This window comes from Phodopus roborovskii, unplaced genomic scaffold (assembly GCF_943737965.1).
Source record: "Phodopus roborovskii unplaced genomic scaffold, PHOROB, whole genome shotgun sequence".
In the NCBI taxonomy this organism is placed as follows: domain Eukaryota; kingdom Metazoa; phylum Chordata; class Mammalia; order Rodentia; family Cricetidae; genus Phodopus; species Phodopus roborovskii.
This window is the reverse complement of record NW_026126588.1, coordinates 20,304,004-20,325,708: the sequence shown is the minus strand read 5'-3', so window position 1 is coordinate 20,325,708 and position 21,705 is coordinate 20,304,004. Positions and strand designations below refer to the sequence as shown.

The 21,705-nt window shown below is 49.5% G+C and overlaps 1 protein-coding gene across 11 annotated transcripts in view; it reads right to left on the bottom strand.

Moving 5' to 3' along the window:
- Positions 1-1,623: 1,623 nt before the first annotated feature.
- Positions 1,624-21,705, bottom strand: part of Inpp4a (inositol polyphosphate-4-phosphatase type I A) — a 53,818-nt gene continuing 33,736 nt past the window's right edge. For 5 of the 11 annotated variants that reach the window (XM_051204546.1, XM_051204544.1, XM_051204553.1 and 2 more), the window contains 7 exons: positions 21,462-21,585; positions 18,169-18,295; positions 17,773-17,913; positions 15,871-15,968; positions 14,672-14,784; positions 12,162-12,316; positions 1,624-4,019 (listed from right to left, as the gene is read on the bottom strand). In XM_051204546.1, coding sequence (XP_051060503.1) covers positions 3,887-4,019; positions 12,162-12,316; positions 14,672-14,784; positions 15,871-15,968; positions 17,773-17,913; positions 18,169-18,295; positions 21,462-21,585 — 891 coding nt within the window. In that variant the 3' untranslated portion in view covers positions 1,624-3,886. Of the gene's footprint in view, positions 4,020-11,487; positions 11,663-12,161; positions 12,317-14,671; positions 14,785-15,870; positions 15,969-17,772; positions 17,914-18,168; positions 18,296-21,461; positions 21,586-21,705 lie in introns of those variants that run through there. The other 6 variants (XM_051204547.1, XM_051204545.1, XM_051204543.1 and 3 more) reach the window with 4 other exon arrangements.

Here is a 21,705-nt window from a genome sequence, read left to right as displayed (position 1 = left end):
AAAAATTAAATGATGAAAATATTAAAGGACTTTTTTTAAAACCCCTTACCCCTGAAGTCGCCATAGAGGACTATGAATGAAGACAGAGGGAGGAGTCTTCCAGATCCCAGTGACCAGGATGTGTGTGGATGGAAAGTTAATGAAGGATGGGAGAATGGACCTTACCGACTGGATGGGATGCTCTGACGGTTGCTCTTAGCTGCCAGGTTAACCTAGTTGACTAGCAAAGCACCACTTCTGAGTGTGCAGGAAGGACACTTTTGGAGATGATTGACACAGGAGAGGAGCTGCAGAAATGGGTCAGGAATGTGGGCAGCGCCACCCAGGAGGCAAGGCAGGCAGTGCTGCAGGCTCTAAGCGGCCTCTGCCGCTGCTGCCGCCGCCTGTGGAGATCACACGGCGCTGCTCAGCGGACTTGGACCAGTGTAGTCCAGGGGCTTCCAGGTCCTCAGCCTCTGGCTATCACCCATTCTCTTGCTCCAAGCTTCCAGATTCTTTGCCTCTACTGCTACCAGGTTCTCAGCCTCTCCAGCATGCAGGCAGCCACACGCTTCCAATTGTAGAAGCCAATAGGGGAAGACATTGACAAACCCCTGGCCTCCATACCAGCTCACATAGACAGGTGGGCACACACCCATGAGAACATGCATATACACATACATACATACAAAAAATGAAATGCCAAAAACACTGCAAATAAGAACAGGAAGACACTGAATGCAACAACCAACACCCTGGAGCAAGAGAGGCAAGGCAGAAAGCACCACCGTTAAACAGCACAGCGCATGCCAACAAGGACCTACTGTGCACCAGAGCCCAGCCTTCCAGCACAGGCACTGACAACTGACAGCTCAGTCACAAGGACATCATCACCCTCGGTGGAAAAGCCCAAACCTGATTTCACAACAAACATCAATGGGAACAAGACAATCACATAAACATTTAAGACTCCTGCATCCCTAACGTAGATGAGGTCAAAACCCAGCTAACCCATGATAGGGGAGTTAATAGAATGTTTATTAAAAACTTCACAACATCACATGTGTCAGTAGAGCACACTTGACATTTGCAGACTCAAGGAGAAATGGAAGCAAGACTCCAGCCCTGAGTCTGTGAGAGAAAGTGGGTTAGCACCGGCTATGAGGATGGTAGGTTCTCAGACAGACATGTCTGTTGCTTTTAATTCCTTTCCATCGCCAGGAATCTCCCAGGGAAATTACTGGACACGTGTTCCTTGAAGGAGATACAGGGACTCAGCACAAGCTGCTTGCTGATGACACAGAGCTCTAAACAGAGTGCTTCTTAGCAAGTCCCACACGATGGTGGCCACACACGTTCACGAACACAGACCAAGGGCCGCACAGCTACCTTCTGCTGTTGTCCACAGTTGACACATGCAAAAACAGCCTCGTCCCAAGTCCCTGACCGGTGAGAGACAGAACCTGGATTGGGACCTGGGACTGTCTGCGATGTCCGTTCTTAACCACACACCCTATTTCAAATGAACTAAAAACATGGTTACGAAGACATTACTTCCCCCATTTACAAGCTTACAAACCTTGTACCTAAGCCTAGTGGTTTAGTGTGCTGCCAGTGTAGGAGAATGAGTCAAGGAAGACCAAGTTCAATGTTGTGAGTTTTTATTATTTATCATTCTAAAGACAAGCACATTTACAGCATACATGGCTTTAAATGAGCTAAGAATATATAAAACAGTAACTATATGTTCATATATATTAATACTGTCCCAAACAAATAAATAAGAGTATTTAAATGCACTAAGCTTGGCAAATACAAGTGAGGGGGATAAAACAGTACTATACAATATTTTTACATCTTTAAAGGAAAGTACAGGCAGCTGTGCTGCAGGATCCACATGACCATCCCAACTGTCCAGACACCGCACATTTTCCTTTTTCAATGGGGGCAGATGGTGGACGGAACGTCTACTTGGTGGAAAACGGTAAAACCATTTCCCACCTACAGTGAACAACGCAGCCTCCTGGGGCAGCCAGGAGCCGCCTGTGCCCATGCTGTGCAAGGTGCCCCTTCCTGGCAAGCCTGGGCCGTGTGATCCACTGGGAGCCAGTCACAATGCCTTCAGGAAAACCCTGGAGCCACAGTCTTTTCCGTGATTAACCAAGTCTTTGAGTTTTACAGTGATTCATAGTAAAACAAGAACTAAGGGAAAGATTCCCAGGCAAACCTGACAGGTCAGCAGTTATGCAGTTACGCCGTCTTCCCTTGTGAGTGTGGACAGAAAGGAAAGCTGGAGAACATGGGAAACATTTCATTTTAACGTCCAAACAAATATTTAAAAAGGCAGTGATGGCAAAATAAAAAAATGAAACTAAAAACTTAAGAGTTAATGGACCAAGGGAGAGGTAAAAGGCTTACTCAGCCCGCCACACTAAGCCGCAGCAGCCTTTGATCAGGAACCGAGGCTGCAGGAGAATCTGACAGCAGCAGAGCAGCCCCCTGTGTGGCGGGTTGGGTGGTGACAGCTTCCTTGCCACTCACCTTCCATGTGCCACGCCCTGAGAGCGGGGCAGCGAGCCAACCCTCAGCAGGGTCATCTTCCTCCCAGCAGGCACCAGGACTCGGGGCTGTCTGCACTCGTAGAAAGGGATGCCTGCACCCTCCCTGGCGCCTGTCTGTGCCTCAGTTTCCCAGGTCCAAGTTTGTTACATGTTTCTAAAGGAGCTAAAAGGAAACTAGCTGGACTTCTATAGGAATTCCCCTGGCGTTCACAAGTCATTAGTATCAGCATCATGGGTGTATACCCCATATACACTTCTTTTTACAGCCTCTTAAGTAACACAGACAGAATGATAAACAGAATTTATAGAACATATAAATTCTAAGGAAAAAAGTCTGCTATGTGCAGATAAGACTCATCATCACCTTGTAAAAGATGAACAGACTAAATTGTCTATGAAATACGTAACTTCCCTGTCTCACAAACCCCTCAGGCTCTCAATGTAGGGAACAGTTTTAACTGTCTTCAGTAGTTGTCTAACAATAACAATTATTGCAAACCAAAAACTACAACGGTTTCTTTAGACATTCAAACATGATTTATGGTTTTCTGCAAGATTAGTAGAAAGCTCCTAGAACATTGATTCTGAAAATATTTAAGAGTGTACCATCTCTATGGCCCTCAGTCCCCGACTGGAGAGTTGTCTCCCAGGCCCCTGACGAGCCACGCTGAAGGTCCTGACTGCTCGAGAAGGAAGGGAGCCATGCCCGGTGGGTGTGGAGCTGATGAGGCAGTTTGGGGACCTCATGGCTGGTTTTGGTCTCAAGCAGACTCTTCTGTGACTGGAAGGGCAGGAAGCAGTGTGGCCCGGGCGTGTGGCCCTGGTGTGACTGACCAAGCTGTCCTTCCACTCCCATTCATAGGCTGTCCTGACTCCTTCCTCCCAAGCTGAGCTGCTAACACCTGCGGCTCTGCCGGGGACCGGAAGTTTAATGGGGGAGGGACTTCCTGTTTCACATTCAGACTTTTGAAAGCAGATTTTAAATCAATGCTCACCTGTGAGTTACTGAATAGAAAAATAAGTTGGATGAGCAGTGCCTACGTGGGTATCTGAAAAAGTCTCCCAGAGTTTTAGACAAACCAAGCTGGCTTCTAGGAACTATGACATTAACTGTATAGTTACAGCTGAAAGCTATTGTTAGGGCAGCCATTACTATCCACACTACTGAGCCACACACGACCCCCTACAGATTCCAACACAAAATCATGCTCCATAGACTCTTTAGTGAAGTATTTTTAAAAACACAAAAATAAAAACGAATCCTTCGGGTCTTCTTGAGGATCATATGTGACACTATAGGGAACCCACATTGATTACGTAACAGCTAATTAGAGGAAACCGTGTGTTCATGTCTCAACTTTTCCGTAAGTCCCTTCTGGAGGCCTGTAATGCTTGGGGAAGGCCTTCAGCTGCAGGGAGTTAAATGCATATTTGCGACTTCCAACATTCTTCATTGTGTTTTCTCTTCGACAACCCTCACTGGGGAAAAACAAGCACAAAAAATGACAGCAATAAAAAAGGAAAAAAGAAAAGACTTAAACTAAGATGAAATGAACTGAGTAATTTTCATAGCATCAAAACAAGATTAATTAAAATGGGTGCTGGACTCATTTACACAGATGCACACGTAAGACGGTGGATCCTGAACAAAGCAGCGAGAAGCACAGAGATGGCTGCATGCTGGATGTGGTTGTGGGCTGGCAGTTTCAGAGCGATGTTGCATCTAAGCAGACACAATTATTTTAAAAATCCATGATTTTGTGTGTATCGTAGGTTTGGTTATCTGGAGTTCGATCATAACTTGTGGTTCAAAGATTTTTTTTTTTTTTTTTTTTACAGCAAACTGAAAGAATGCTGATATTTTACTCTCCCCATGGCTTCTAAAACATTGTACCTTTTGTATGTTAGCAAAATCTGAGACTGCATCAAACCCCAAATGCGGATTTCCTTGCAGAATTCAACAGGTAGCAAGACACATCTGGCAGAGGAGGCAGCTCTGATGTCTGTCTCCACCTGGTGGCAGCTGTTCAAAGTGCACACACAGGCCCACGCACTGTCTGCAAACATGGCCTGGTTAACTACTATCACTTCTACAAGCGCCACTGAGCCTAAAGTGAGCCCACAGGTGCTCTTCCCTTACAGAAGGCAGTACCAGCTTGAATCCCAGCTGCACTCCATGGAGGGTTGTCATAGCAACCCAGGGGCAAACCAAAGGGTGCCCAGCAAGAGGATGAAGAACCAGGTAGGCCTCAGAGGGAACCTCAAGGGACTTCTCCGGGCACTGCTCTGGAGTGGCATAACATCAACAGCCAAAAATGATTCTTAATGTAAATTCCTTTCCACAGCACAGTAAAACTTGCTATTTTTACAGTGTTTAACGAGTAGCAATGAAATCAAGTAGTTATCAAGTTCAGTTTAAAAAAAAAAAAAATCCCCCTTCTGAGATGTAAAATTTGCAGTTACCAAGAAAACAGTTGACTTTAAAAAAGTATTTCAAATCCTGTGAAGACCACATGACATACATTTAAAAAAATAGCAGCTCAAGCGGTTCAAAGTGAACATGACAGTCCCCTAGTTAAGAACATGTCAGATAGGTCCTGGTGAAACAGTAATGTCTGCTCACGAGACAAGTCCTGGCGGGTTAGAGAAGCAGCCATGGCTTGCTTCTAACTGGCACAGCCACAAGTGCACGTCCTTAGGCTGGATGTGTCACCTGAGCTAGGGCCCTGGGCCACCAGAGCAAATGACAGCACGTGCTGGACATTCAGTAGTCAGATAAAAATACAATCTATTTAAAGCAGCAGCTGAGGTCCCTGTGCACAGCGCACCTGCTGTGGACTTGGGAGCTCCTTTACTGACAGACGACTTCACATATGACATATGGCTTCTCCACCTACACAGAAGGTCCTCAAACCCTCCTAGCCAGTAAATGCCAGGCGAGAACTTAAAAACTTTGACAGTCTCTGTATTTACCTGTGAAAGGCACTAAGACTAGGTTTAGCTGGCTGCATACACTGTTCATGAACTTACAATTCAAATTATGCCTTTAAATTGGTTTTTAAATCAAGCTGTTTCTTCCACATGCTTATATCCAGGCTGATACGCCCGGTCTGCATGCTGCCACTATTGACGTGATCTGCCGGTGTCTGTGAGCTGGCTTGAAGGCCTAGGGACAAGGTCTGCAGGGTGGTAAAGGGTGTCCTGTTGCAGAGTCCAGCATGGTGGCCTGGCGCATAGCACTTTTACTGACCACACTGCTACAGTGTCTTTAGGAGGCGATAGCTCAGGACACGATTGGGGCAGATTTTAACAAGAATTACTTCATTTCACGGACGTCAGCTTTGGGAATCTGAATGGCAACTCTGAAAGGACAATCCTGGGACCTCTGCTTTTCCTTTGGGGACTTCCATTTTCGAGTTCACCTGAAGGTCCCCATGTCTAGGCCAGGCCAGGCCAGACAGGGCCACGGCGAGTGACTGTGTCTGAAGGCGTACAGGGAGATGCAGTGACAGTCAGCCTGCTCAAAGAGCGTGCACAGCGTTCTCTGCAGCACTCAACACCAGCCCCTGAGCATGGCTCTCCCCTTCAGACCTGCTGCTGCCCAGGGTGCAGCCTGACCAGTCTCTGTGCCACAGCTCAGGGTTACTCAGAAGCAACCCAGACGCCTCACCCAACACTAACAGTGGCCAACCTGATCACCTCTTACCCTGTTTCTCCTCGTTTCTTGCTGTAGACAAGATTCTGAATAAATATGTAACTTGATTTCATGAACAAACAGCCTTAATGACATTTAAAATCCTGTATAGAGCACAAGCTCTCCCCACCCCCCCCCCAATATGTTAGAGGGGAGAAAGGAAATGCAAATCTCAAATGCCCCCTTAAGGGGGTGACTCACAGAGCCAGCCTTTTGTGCCTGGAGGTGGTGTACTGCATTCCACTCACCCCTGGAAGAGAAACAAGGGCCCTCACCGCTTGCCTTCCTGACCCAGCACCCACACCCCGGGGTACATAAGACAGGAGGGAGGCTGGTACCATAACAGACCCAAGTGCCTCAACCGGAACCCTCCCCGCCTGGGGTGTGGGTGGGGATTTCTCTAAACAGTCACCGTTTCCCTTTGCTGTGCAATGGTCCTGAGAAATGTCCCTGCAAAGAGATATGGGCATCCTGGGCCATAGGAACAAGGTGCTGTCTCTGCAGTTACTTCCAGAGACTTCCCTCATCTGTCTATGGTCCTGCTTGGCCACAGCAAAACCCTGGAAATGATGCATTCCTGAGTCACCTCCATGCTATCGGAGGTATCAACCTAGAGCAAGGAATGGGAGGCCGTGGGATGGAGATGGAAGGGGACCACGCACTCTCTTCCCCTATTCAAATGAAGCAAACAAAATGGTCGTAGAGGCTTGGAGCACATGCTCTGAAGTGAAAGGGCATTCCTCCACTCCTCCACCACTGCCAGCTAGCATGCTAAAACGCTAAACTTCGAGATGCCAGAGTTGTCACCATGTTTACACTAGGAGAGACACCAGACCTGTTTGTGTGGGAACACTGAGGCTGGCCTGCCCTGGGCAGCCTGCAGTGCTCAGATCTTAAGAAAAGGGGCACTCCTCGGTGTGCTAAGGACAACCTTCCCCAGCCCAATTACAGATTCAGTACAGCATCTGGTATTCACTAACTGCTCTGCAATTCCCACACCTAACTCCGAGAGGAAGCCGGGCCACAGACAGTCCTCCAAGGAGGGTCAGGACGTTTCACGGAAAGAACAGAGAGGCTAGGGTTATGGTGGATGAGTCTGTGGGCATGAGCTTGTCAAGACACTGGAAACTCCAGCTTTCCACCAGACTCGTGAAAAGAAATCCCCTCCATTGTCAAACTGGAGGTCAAAGGCAGAAACACAATCTAGTATGAAGTGGAAGATGGAGAAGCCATTCACTATTTCTTACTCAAGGTGAGTGGCACCTTCCCTAGGTTACTTGGCTACTTTTATGGTAGACAATTACTCTCTGTCACATATGAGTGCCATGTTAAACTCAGGAGTGACATTGGCAAAATGCACAGTTACTCCCCCTTCTCACAGCTCTATCTTACACAACTTCCAAAACTTCAGCTTCAGTTTTAAAAATCATTTCCTTTGATTTTTTTTTGTTTATTATTAACCTTACTGAATCAGTAAAAGAGATACCTAGACTTCATCTGGAATAAAACACACAATTTTTAAACTAAAAGTTATTTCAAGAAAAAGTATATAACTCTCGCTACTATGTGTACTAAGAGCAGCCGTGAAGTCACATGCAACATGCGATCTTTGCACGCTGGACTCGGTGGCTCCAGCTGTGCCCACAGCTGTGTCATCACCAACAGCAAATAACGGGAAGCAAGGAAGTGTGACTCTGCAAACTAAGCAATCCCAGGACTACACTTTGAAAGGAAAATAGGAAGTCCAGTCCTATTAGACAGGGGTATCTGAATAAACTGATAAAGCGTCTTTTTCTTGTTAATTCCTTCAAAAGGCAAGGAAGGTTAGCAACACACTTAAGGAATAGTATCAAATATACAAACTCTTTGCAGACAGCATCCCTTTCTCTTGGAACAGGGCACATGAGATGTACAGGTAATAAATAGTTATACATCAGAAGGTTAAGATATTTGGTACAAGTAATTCCAGGCCAGCTAAGTAATGCAGTCACAGGGCACCAGAAGAACACACTACACAATCGGAATGAACAAGTCCTCTTGATGAAAGAATTTGGCAGATATTTACAGTTCAGGAGAACGAAACGGCAAACTGTAAGGCATGAGATATTTCTCGGCAGACCTCACTTTGGCACCTTCCTTCTGTCCAGTTTGGTACACGGTGGCTGGACATATTCGGGCATTTTGTCTGTCTCGTGACTAATTAATTTTTCATAATGATATTTATTTGCAACGCAATTTGGTCACCAGGTATGCTATGCTCAGAAAGAGCCACACAATCAGTAAATTGGGGCTCAGAGCTACTAAAGGGATGGAACAGAGGAGGCTGGGGTCTAGCCTTAAGTCTCGGATGGGCACCAGGCCGCTCAAGTTCTTCTGGGTGACTACCTCCCGTGTTCCAATGCTGTGAAAAGGAAAAGTTGGGAGAAAGGAAAAGAAAAGGGGAAAGGAAAGAAAGGAAGGAAGAAAAAAGAAAAAAGACACACGCGATGGGTTTTACCCAAAAGGATGGGGAGAAAGGAAAACCAAAAGATAAGATTAAAAAAACATGGAATGAACCACAACAGAAAAGAAAAGAAGATGCAGAGAAGGTGTGAACAAAAGAGCAAAACAAAACCAGCACAGTTACAGGAAAAGAAAGGAGAGAAAGAGAAATGAAAAATAAGAAAAATACTGTAGTCTACCAAAATTAAGCACATGTAGGTTGCAAGGATGGTTTTCCATGTTCACCCACTCTCGACTGGCCAAGCACAGCTTCATGCCGCCCGCCATGCCCCACATGCTGCCGATGGGCGCTTCTGAGAAGCAAGCTGAACATGAAGAACCATGGGGTCTGACCTTCTCACAGATGCCTCGGTGACGGTGGCTACAAAGCCGACTCTTGATTAACACACAGACAAAAACCATTTACCTGGGCGTCAATCCAGTGCGGTGCCCTCCCCCACCTGTCTCAAGTCTCAGTCTGAGTGGCCGGCAGTATCCTAAGATACTGTTCTAGAAGATGATCCCTCAAAATGGAGTCAACCAAATTCACATTGGAAATTTGGGATTTTTCCTTATTTTAGTCCTAAAGAAAAAAATGTTCTGGAGGCTGAGTGTAGTGTAGCTCAGTGGTCAACTATGCTAGGTGGCACTCGGCCCTGGGCTCGAGCTCCAGTACCAAAAAAGGGGAAGGAGGCTCTGACGCTGGATGGTATCTGGAACCACATGACTGAGGACCATCATCTCTCCTCTCTAGCAAACAGCAACACTAACATGGACTCTGGTCTCAGGGCATGGCAGGCACTCTGAAAGGACAGCTTGCAGTGGGCGGGGCTCAAGATGCCTTCTGCAGTTGCATCCTGCCTGGCTTTCTGAGCAGAAGCCTTAAGTTCTGGACGGGTCCTGCTGGAACGTGCTTTTCTGACAAGGGACACTGTGCAAGCTGTCAAGGACTGATTAATGATTACAATGTGTGCCAAGGCCGCCTGGTGGGTCGTTGTGGCTGTCCAGGAGGGCCTACTATTTGAGGATTTCAGTTCCTAACATGGCACAGAGGGCCACCTCTGCCTGTGCCGTTACCCTCAGCCCCAGCCCGGGGGGGGGGCTGGGGTCAGCCCACATTGATTACAGGAGTTGAGTATGTGAATGCAGACCCAATCTCATATTCAAATACACTGGGAACTTGAAATGGTCCCTGCTACAGAATGCATGATGCCCATGTGGGCGGCCACAACAGGTCAATTATTACTGTTACTATTACCATGAGCACATGTGCCTGTGTGTGTGCAAGTGCCCCCCCCCCAGGAGCCAGCACAGTGTCAGCTCTGCTCCTCCATTCTACTCTTCCATCTGCTAAGACACTTGAGAAAGCAAGAGAACTGAACGGGTCCCTCTACTCAGTGAGACGCGGGGACCCACCAGCGCCTGCCTTCTTCAGGGCTCTCAGGGCTGGTTGTCATGGTTGCAACAGGGCTTGCAGGTAACCAAGAGAATGTGTCTTCAGCACACGGGCTAATCCAGAAAACGGCTGCCAATGGCTGCATCACTTGAACACACACACCGGAAGGAGAGTTCAGGGCACTTCACCAGCAGAGGGCAGCATCGAGCACTGTCGTTATGGTAAGGCACTCTGGCTCTGCCATGGGAAACCCACCAGCACACATTTCTTTGGAGAAGTGGGGTACTGGGTCATCTGACTCAGAAGCCTTTGGGACTGGCTTGCAGGAGGAATTCAGAAGATCTGGAGAAACAACCTAAAAACCCTTAGGATGCTGTAAGCAGAATTTAACGGGTAATTCAAGAGGCTCAGGTGTCCAGATGCCAAACAAAATGGGGACAGTAAAGACCCTGTTCATGAGATTTCTCTCAGATGGGAACAGACTTGACTGGAAGCCAGACCAGAGCTCATGTGCATTACATTCTGGCGAAGAACTTATCTATATTTTGTCCTGGTCCTGGACGGTATAAATAAAGAAGTCAGAGCAGCCCATTCCTCATGCTGTTGCTGGCCAGATTGATGGTAAGAACTGGGAACAAAAAGCCTAGCTAAAAGGTGAAAACTGTCAAATTTGCCCAGAATGAGGCACAGCTAAAGCAGGCCAAGGAAGTTGTGGCTGCTAAGCACATCAGAACTCCCCTGTGGAAGATACTGGCCCCAGCTGGCAGGCCCCACTGAGAGGTGACTGGGCCCCGAGGACCCTGCTTTTATCAATAGACTGATCTATTGGCAGGGTCGTAGTTCAGTGCATTGTTATTGGGATGGAGTTATTGGGATAGGCACGACTGGAGGTAGCAGTCCCTAGGGGTGTGCCTTTGGAGGACACTGGTCCCAGCCTTTCTCTATAACCACGGGGATCCTGTCTGGGTTGTCCTCACTTCAGGGCAGACATCTGTGGTCCACTAGATCAGTCTTTCCCCTGCTGCACAATAATGTGGTATGGAATTATCTACTGCCCTCAGAACCAGGGTCACATCCGGTAGAGAACTACAAGGGGACAGAGATTCTGGACACGGACCCTTACTGCCTCCAAGATTCCTTTGCTTTTCCACCATAGGGACAGAGGCATGGAGTGCTGAGGAACATTAACAGAGGTTTCAATGAACTTGGAGAGCACACAGGTACACAATGATGCCATTTACGCTACTATCCAGAGGCTTGAGCTCAGGCATCACTTTGTGCATTGTGAGAAGGTCAAATGGCAGAAACATAGAGAAAGGATAAAGAACTCGGTGAGGGGACAGATGATACAGAACATTCAATAGGAGTGACTGTTGAAAACAAGACTGTAACAGCATTGGTGACTACATCAAAGGAGACAGGAAAACCAGGTTTCTTATCCTTTCTTTTGCTATGCGAGGTAGGGAGCTCCCCAGCAGTGCTTGAAACAAGGCATCCATCAACAGAGGACAATTTGAATTCTGGGTTTCAATCTGCAAACACATCTGCTGCCTGGGAATCAGGACATCATTAGGGGGAGGTGGCCAGGGCACGCAGACAGCTATGACCATAAAACATTCACTGGACATCTTGCTCACGAGAGCAAACTCTGTCCACTACTAGAGAGGTAGCAGAGCAAACCAGTGCAACCTGCAGACACAGTTCCTTCACTGGAGTTTGGAAGTATACAGCGCACACATACATACTCTGCAAGGGTGGCTGCCTGCTGAGGAAGCGTGGGCCCTAGACCCCAGTTGGGTGGCTCCCATCCTTGTTGAGCTGTCTGACCCCCAGCCTGCCCACCACTCTATGGGATCAGTTCAGTTCTGCTCAAAAAGAATGTGGCTTGTCCTCCCGGCCTTCTGAGAGTTTGACATGGCCAGTAGTGTGAGCAGCGGTCAAACTCTTGTGTGCTAAAGTTTAGGACCCCCTGTGGGGCGGGGTATGGGCTCATCTGCAGTTTACACAGCAAAGGGATGCAGGTGGCTGGGCAGGCGCAGCCGTCACTCACCTGCGCATGCACTCCAGGGCCTGTGTGAAGACCTGCGGGGCCATGCCGTGCTCATGCTGCAGGATCAGGCACTGCTCCAGCGTCACTGACATGGCCGTGCGGTCCTTGGCACTCTTGCAGCTGGTGAACCGGACTCCATTAAGGCGGCGACAGACCTGCCAACAGTTAATGGGCCCTTTTTAGGAGAGAAAAGCCAGCAGAAAGGTAACACCCACAAGGGGAGGGCGCCCCTCAGGTGGGGCAGGGGCACCAGCAGCCACTCCAAGCCGAGCCCGAGCCTGGCTGCCTGGCTGCCTGGCTGCCTGGCTGCCCAGCTCTGCCCTGCTCGGTTGTATCAGGACCTAAGTTAACTCCAAAGGAAGGCTCTGGCACCTAGGAGCCCGACTTCATCTCTGCCCCACAACCTCACCCCTCAAGAGAACTGTCCCTTGTTTGTCCTCCCAAGGGACATTCCCTCTAGAGACTTTTGGGCATCACTGTTTTGGACTAACCCTTACCAGCTAGCCTTTATAAGCCATGCCCAACCCAAGGAATGAGGATACACAGGGTAAGCCAGCAGGGGAAACACTGCCATTCACATGGCCCTCTGCGAATATAAATCCTCTCCCATGGCAAGAACACTGTGGATGTGTCCTTTCAATGTTAGACACACTCCTAGATTCTCCTGAACACAGCAGCCCCTGTCACTAGAAAGACTCTGCAATGACAGGTTCCCAAACTAGCAGGTCTACAGCCAGCTCTGGGGCTCTGGCTAGGTCTCCTCATCTGCGAAACGATCAGCTCAACCCAACTGAAGGTTTTTCAACAGACTAGTTGGGACTCCGTTCATATACAAAAGTAAAAATAAGATTCAGAAAAACAACATCTCTGGGGGACACAGTGTCTAAACTCTCTCTGTTGCCCCAAACCTACTGTTCCCCACAGGTGACCACATGGGCAACATGAAATGGGATATACAAGGGAACCTGAAAACTCTGCACCCCTGAATCTATGCCTCTATGGCTGGGACTCCACTGGGAACACGGAGTATGGGGCTGGAAGTCTGCTTTTGACTTGGTAGGGAGGGTCGGCTGCCCCACATCTAACTGATGATTGTTCTGTGGCATGCAATCGACAGAGAACCCTAAATAAGGCATGCATGGGTCTGTGTATCTGCAAAGCTGTCCCTGTGACACTCGAATGGATCAGTGAGGGACAGCCCTAGTTCAGGATCTGTCAGTGTCACCGGACTATGTTGCATGAAAAAGGCAAGTTCACAAAGGCGCTTATGAAACGGCCTGCCACTTTATAGTAGTTCTCTCAAATTAACAGGAAGAGGTAACCTCCTCCCCTCTCTCCACTGCATGGATACAAGAGAAGGCATGTTCTCCCGTGTTTCTGCATGGGTACAAGAGAAGGCATGTTCTCCCGTGTTTCTGCATGGGTACAAGAGAAGGCATGTTCTCCTGTGTTTCCATCCCATTTGCTGGACCCAGTCTGAATGCCAAGCTAGGTCCCAAACAAAGAGAAGATGGGAAACGCCGTCTGGGAATCTTGCTAAGACTTTTGTCACTTGGTGTTCAAAATAGGTCCCATTGTAATTACAAGCTTAAAGGGCAGCTTAGCCAGACCAAGATCTGCAGTGGGCCCATAGAGAGGGGACTCAGGACTGGGCTGCTGTAGAAGACGCAGAGGAGAAAGTCTACTCTCTAGCACTCCATTCCACCAGCAGGTCAGAAGGCACGGCCATAAGCCACTCCTACCGTAAAGCTCATCCAAGCAAAGGGCCGCCACAAAGACACCTTACCCAGGCTCTAACAGTGACTGGGGGTGGGCTAGCAAGCACCGTTTGCTGCCATGGGAGAAAGAGTTGGAAAAACCTGACGGACAGTGCCATCTGCCCCCATGTGAGGACAGCTTCTGCTTGGGCCCCTTCTCGCCCTCCTCAGGCCCAGGCATCGAGGTAGAATGTCAGTGGCGGTGCCCACAGTTTTCAATCTTGGAGCTGGCCAGGGCATACTGCCATGGGCATGAGGGGCATTCAAGTGACTGACTCAGATACCCCAGGTCTTAGTGGAGGCCTGGGATCCTGTGACTGAAGCTCTGAGAAAACAGCAGCCGTGCAGGCGCTTGGGGCAAAGAGGAGGTCGGAACGGCAGTGCGGAGTAAGAGCTCTATAAGAAGCGACGAGAGGTTGTCACAGTCTCCTTCTGAACCTCTCAAGCCCAGGCAGATAAGGCATCAGTAGGGATCAAACGACTGTGCAGGCTTCTCCAGAGGCCAACACATCAGCCCTGCAGCCAGATACCCGGGAAGAGATGCCATGTTCATGCAGCCCTATCAGAACGAACTCCTGGGCGGGGATGCTCAGGGTCTTTCAAGCGTCACTAGCGCTATGCAGTGACCCTTCCTAGTGTCCTTTCGTTGGAGGGATCTGAGCTCTCCTCCCTGGCTGAAGCATTGACCTGTCTATCTTGGCTACAGCGGTTGTTGGAAGGGGCACTGTAGCTCAGCTGCACCAGGACGAGTACCTCAGCAGCTTGCCAGAGGATGTCCACGTTCTTATTCTTGCGTGCATGGACATTCTGTCCTAGAAACCGCAGCAGCTCTGGCAGGCAGGTCTGACTCCGAGATCGGGGTAGACCTGGAAGAGAACAGGGGTCCATGGGAGAGGGAACCACTCAAACATACTGCTGCTGAGGAAATATTTTCCTGCCCCACAGCAGGTACGGGAGGAGTGCAGATCTGAACATGGTCACCAGGATGCTGAGCCCTGAATTCCCGTCACTGCTGTTAGTGCCGCCATCAAAGGGCAGCGACTTCTATCTTGTTGGCTTTCCCAAGAGGCAGGAGAAAGTGTTGCCAGAGGAAGAGTAATTACCCAAGCCCCTTGTCCCTCCAAGGGGCAGTGGCGGCAAAGGAGTGAGGGTAAGCTGCCCAGAGGAGAGCTTCATCTTGGGCAGGGCACTCACCCTCCAGAGGAGACAAGAACATCTTACCTCCCAACTGCCTGCCCACTGGTGTGTCCAGGTGGGAGGAGCCTATGATTCTGGGAAGCACAGTTCACGGTCCCTCCCTGGGGCTTACGGGTCTCACCTTCTCCCAGAATGCAAAGGAAACCAGCTTATAGCCCCTGTCATCATCTGTTCCTTTTTGGACCCACCCCACACACATAAAACTTTTATCTCTAGTCAGGGACAGGTGTCTGTATGTTCCGTGTGGTACCCACAGAGGCGGGGGCCAGGGACAGGTGTCTGTATGTTCCGTGTGGTACCCACAGAGGCGGGCCCATCTCCCTGGGGATGAACCCGGCAGAAGCTCAGCAGCTTTGCTGGGATGAAGTCAGAGGACTTGCGCAGCCACAAGTTCTGCTGAGCAGTTTGGGTGTCTCCTGGGTGCTGTGGCTGTCAGAACCCTCTCCCACAAACACTCAGGATCACGTGTCTTTTCTGCATCTTACTCTACATGCATAGCAGAAGAGAGACGGACGCAGGGGCTGCAGCACCAGGGAAGCTTTCCGGGGAGGGACTCAAGCCAGGCGAATGGGCGCCACGCAGGTATGTGAGGGCAGAGATGAACAGCTCGAATACATCCATGGAGGGCTCTGTGTACACAGTGAGTGAGCACAACAGTGCGCTAGGATGAGATGAGCAGCGAGCGTCCAAGCCAGAGCGCAGAGGGAAAACTGCACAAGCAGCGTGGAACATATCAGGAGTGAAGGGATACTCACAGTCCTCCGGCAAAACCTCCTTAAACTGCTCAAAGTAGGAATTTAACCGCACCAAACTCTCTACGTTGATGACTTCTTGTAAGGATGTGTCTCCAAACCTTCGGGGGAACCAGGACATCAGTAGAAGGGCCAAGTTATCAACCTCTAACAAACTGAAAGCTGCAAGAATTATCTACAAGGATCGATTCTCCCAAGTGGATGCCCTGGTGAGTCTAAACCCTACGCCTGTCCTTCCTTCCTGAGGATTAAGCCATCCTTACAGCAGTGGGGACAAATTTCACAAGCAGAAGCCACTGTAACTCACTACAGGTACATCTAAGCATGCACTGGTACAGGGCCCATGCTTGCTACAGTTTGGTAAGGAGTCTCTCCACTCAAGTGCACATGTGGAAGGCTTGGACTCTGGGTACCGGTGAGCGACTGGATCCTGATGACTCAAGGGTAAGTTTCCAGCCAAATGCTCCATTGGGAGCAGAGCCCAGCTGGAGGGCGCAGACACTGGGGGGCACATCTTTAAGGGTTGGCCTTGCCTTCTGACCCTTGCGGTCTCATGCACACCATGGGGTAAGCTACTTGGTCTCCACCATATGAGTTCTATGCCATGATTTTCTGCTTTGCCTTGCACGGGCTGAGGAACAATGGAGCCAGAAAGCATGGCTTGAAACTTCTGAAATCGTAAGCCAACATAAGCCTTTAATTCTTAAGCTTTCTATCTTTTCAAAGGTATTTTGCACAGCAGCAGCAACAACAAAATAACCAACAGTATCAGGCTCAGAGACTGAAAAGTCCATTGTGTGTCACAGGCTCTCAGCTTACAGTTCTTGTGTCTTCCTGCCTTGAAGACACCCTGGAAGGGGAGCAGCAGGCGCAGGGAGCCAGGAGTAAGGAGATTATGCTGGGGTCTGGAGTCACCCTCTGCTGTGTGAACACTAACTGTTCCCTGGCTGGGCTGGGGCCTTCTCTTCCCTCACTAGGTGGGTTTGACCTTTGTCCACTGCATGTTTGCATGTTGCAAGCATGACCATACCAAAAAGGCCCGTCGGTTGCACAGTCTGAGGCCTCGGCCCTCAGCCCAGCCCACACTCCCTGGCTCTATTCCCTTCCAGTATTAGCCTCAGAGGTAGTCCTCCCTCCTGCTCAACACAGACAATCCAGCTGGAGTCCACACAGCGCTGTGTCTCATAGGAGCCTGCTCCCTTGGGGGCTGGGGACATCTTCCCTTTCTGAGCAGTTTCCCTTCGTCCCAGAAGCAAAATCAGTATGCTGCTGGGACAGACCAACTCCACCCGGCATGCACTGTGGCCTCCTCTGCCCCCTTGGCTGCTTACTGCACGTGGGCTTGCCCCAGTCCTTCCAGAAACCACTTACAGCAGCTGAACACAGGGAACGTTGCTCTCTCTCCCAGGGCACCTTCAGCTGCAGCAAGAGACGCACTCTCCTCAAAGGAGATTCTTCTAGCTCATGCCTCAAGGAGGCTGTTTCCTCCACTGATGCCTTAGCCTGGGCCCAGGCATCATCTGCTCTAACACAACCTTCCTCACTGTCCTGAGCTCAGAGAAGGCACCAACCCACCTGTCCAATCTAGAAGCCTCAGTCTACTTACTGTCCATGCTACTTACATCATTCTCCAGCCGGTCCCTTCTCAGAGCACTTATCCCACACGCCGCGGGCCACCTATCCAGACCCACAGCACTGACCTGTGGCCCAGCCTCTTCAACACCCTCACGCTTCACCCGAACCCTTTCTACTCCTGGCCAGCAATATGGCCTACCTAACACGTAGATCTGATCATGCCTTGTTCTACTAAGAGGTGTACAACACCTTCCAGCAACCACAGTGTATTTCCCACAGTTCCCCGGACACCGAAGACCAGTGCGTAGGCACCAGGGGAGTGGCACACACCTCTCAGCCAGGGTCTGTTGCTCATTGATGCCCACGTTGAAGAGGACCGGCTGTACCCGCAGCAGCATGCCACTCTGGATCTCCCGGGGCAGGGAGTCAAACAGTGGTCCTGGCAGAGGGATCCGCACGTTAAAACCATCACTAGGAGAGGAGAGGGAAGCGGCGGTGAGGTCAGGAAGCACACTTCAGAGCCTTGGGTGACACCCTGGCCAGTGTGGTTCAAGTGCCCACTCAGACCCTTAAAGAGAAATTATGAAATTAACATGGGTGCGGGTAAGACTGTATGCCATACTTTAAAAGCGCAAAGGAAAATAAAAGCAAAGTGCAAAGGAGAGTGTGTCCCGAGACAGCATGATGGGAAGAGCTGCTGGCTCAAGTGGTAAAGGGTTCCTTTACCGGTTCCCGGTGATGACCGGCAGCATGTCAGTTGACGCACTTGAAGCGGCCTGAGTGACTTTAAAGGTCACATTCCTCAAGTCCATGATTCCAAGGCTCATGTCCTCCAACATGGCTAACTCCTCTCCTGAGAGCAGATGATAAGAGAGAGAAGGATGATGTCAAGGCCTGCTCTCTCCCCAGAACAGTTGTGAACAGAGGGCTAAGGACACAGGGGGAGGGCATTCTCTGAGCCCCTTCCCCTTGACTCCATGTTCTGTGAGCCAATCCGCTACTGACTGCGGAACAACCCTGCAAACACGGCTTGTGGAGCTGGGCACACCCTGCTCAAGCGGCAGCTCAAAGCCCACGCCAGCTCTTCACGGACGGGAAGGAAAACAGTAAAACCGCTCTGCTGTGGCCAACTGGTTCACCACCATGGCTGGATACCTCATCAAAAACCCATACTCCAACAAGACTGGATGCAGTCAGGGTGGCACGGCCATAGAAGAAGAATGCAGATAGATCCATATTTATCACTCTGCAGAAAACTCAGTCCAAGTGCATCCAAGGCCCCAACATAAAACCACACACACTGAACGCAGCAGGTGGGGAATAGCCTTGAATGCTCCCTGAACAGGGCACCGGTACTGCAGGCACGCAGATCAACAATAAATAAATGGGGCCTCATGAGACTGAAACTCTCTGTAAGGCACAGGACACTGTCAATACGACAAGATGACAGCTCACAGAATGGGAGAGATCTTCGCCAACTCCACATCTGACAGAGGGTTAACATCCAAAAATATAAAGAACTCAAAGATCTAAACCTAATTCTCAACAGAGGAATCTCAAATGGCTGAGAAACACGTAAGGAGATGCTCAACATCCTTAGCTATAAGGGAAATGCAAATCAAAATTTAACTCTGAGATTTCATCTTACACTTGTCAGCATGGCTAAGATCAATAACATAGTGACAGTTTATGCTGGAGAGGATATGGAGAAAGGGGAATACTCCTCCACTGCTGGTGGGAGTGCAAACTTGTACAGCCAACTTGGAAATCAGTATGGTGGTTTTGCAGGAAACAGAATCCATCTACCTCAAGACCCAGCTACATCACTCCTGGGTATATACCTAGAAGATGCTCCCACACACCACCGGGACATTTGCTCAGCTGTGTTCACTCACAGCAGCTTTACTCATAAAAGCTAGAAACTGGAAACAACATAGATGCCCCTCAACCAAGAATGGGTAAAGAAAATGTGGCACAATTATACAGTGAAGTATTTACTCAGCTCTTAAAAAATAACATGAAATTTACAGGCAAATGGACAAAACTTGCAAAAAATATCCCAATGGAGGTAACCCAGACCCAGAAGACAAGCATGGTACTATTCACTCATCAGTGAATAATTAGCTGTAAAGGATAATCATGTTACAAACCACAGACCCCACCCACCCAGGGAGACTAAGTAACAAGGAGGGCTCAAGGGGGGGGGCAGGAGGCACCTATGGATCACCCTGGGGAGGGTAAATGGAACAGATATCTCAGGTGGTCTGGGGCAGGTAGGGACAGGAGTAGGAGGGATCAGGTCGGGGAGGATGGAGGGAGAGTGTTCTGGGAGACACCACTAGAATCGGGGGCATTTGGGGACAAGGTATAAACCCGCTACACTGGAAACTCCCTGGAATCTATGAGTGTGGCCCTAGCTAAGACTCCTACTAATGGGGGATATGGAGCCTGAACTGGCCATCTCCTATAACCAGGCAAGGCTTCCAGTGGAGGGCCTGAGTTATCAACCCAGACACAAAACTTTCGACCTACAATTTGTCTTGCCTTAAAGATATGCTGGGTAGTGTAGAAATTGTGGGAGTGATTAACCAATGACTGGTCCAGCATGACACCCATCCCATGAGAGGAAGCCCACACCTGACACTTCCTGAAGGGCCAGGATCCAGAGGATGGATGGCCAGAGACCTAAGATAGAACCAAACATGACTGGGGGGGGGGGGACCCACCATGATCAACAACAATGAAGTGACTGATTGCTAATGGCACTCTGCCACACTCATATTGGTGTTAATGACACTCTGCCACACTCATAGACTGGTGTTAATGACACTCTGCCACACTCACAGATTGATGTTAATGATACTCTGCCACACTCATAGACTGGTGTTAATGACACTCTGCCACATTCACAGATTGATGTTAATGATACTCTGCCACACTCATAGACTGGTGTTAATGACACTGCCACACTCATATTGGTGTTAATGACACACTGCCACACTCATAGACTGGTGTTAATGACACTCTGCCACACTCACAGATTGGTGTTAATGACACTCTGCCACACTCATATTGGTGTTAATGACACTCTGCCACACTCAGACTGGTGTTAATGACACTCAGGCACACTCATATTGGTGCTTAGCCTAACAGTTGTCAGAGAGGCTTCATCCAGCAGCTGATGGGAACAGATGCAGAGGCCCACAGCAGAGCACTGAGGAAGAGGGGGAGGGAGGATTGTAGGAGCCAGAGGGGCCAAAGGATACCACAAGAACACAGCCCACAGTATCAACTAAGCAGGACTCGTAGGGGCCCACAGACTGAGCTGACAAGCACGTATGTTACGGCTGTGTAGTTTGGTCAGGGGAAGGCTGTCCCTGACCCCTTTGGCTGCTTTTGGAGCCCTTTCCCTGCTACTGGCTTGTCCCATGCAGCCTAAACATGCGGGGAGGTGCCTAGTCTTACTGCGACCTGTTATGCCAAGTTTGGCTGATATTCCTGGGAAGCCTGCCCTTTTTAGACAGGAAATGGAGGAGTGCCCTGGGAGGAAAGGGGAGGGAGTGGAGAGCGACCGAGAAGAGACGGGGTGAGGCTGCAGTATATGAAAAATAAATAAATAAAAATTCCAAGAGGAAAAAAAAAATACTTTTTTAGAAGTCTGCGAGGAGGGAGTTTCCCTAAAAGGCAATTTGGAACCAGCCTGCATGTTTCTAACCACACCTCCCCTTGACCAGCAACTCTCCTGTCAGCTAGAGAGAGGTGCTCACATAATGATGAATGTCTTCAGGGTACAGGTGTCACTGCACCAACAATTCAGTGGGGTAATTCAGAAGTAACCCAAATCGTCACCCATATTCACTAGAAAGACCTTCACGATAAACAAGGCGTGCCTAACTGTGTGGGGCTGTCACCTAGCTCCTGTCACATACCCTGGTGATGTCTGGGCTCATTTGGAAGCAAGGGGGTAGAGGCGCAAACGGAAGCCTGGGTCAGGGGTCACACCCACACTGGGGCCTCACCGTAGGTGCTCAGCAGGCTCTCAAACTGGGCCAGAAGGCCGATGGTATAGAGCTGCCGCAGGAAGCCATCATCGTGCAGGCAGTTCCTCAGCTTGATGATGAAGCCGCAGATGAGGGCCGTCAGCTGTGGAAGGCATGGAGCGTACAACAGGCGTTTTTACCCCAAGCAGTAACCAGCACATGCCCGGGTCCCTTTGTTTCCAGGAACACCAGCAGCAGCTCTTATCCCTCGGGGACAGGCTAG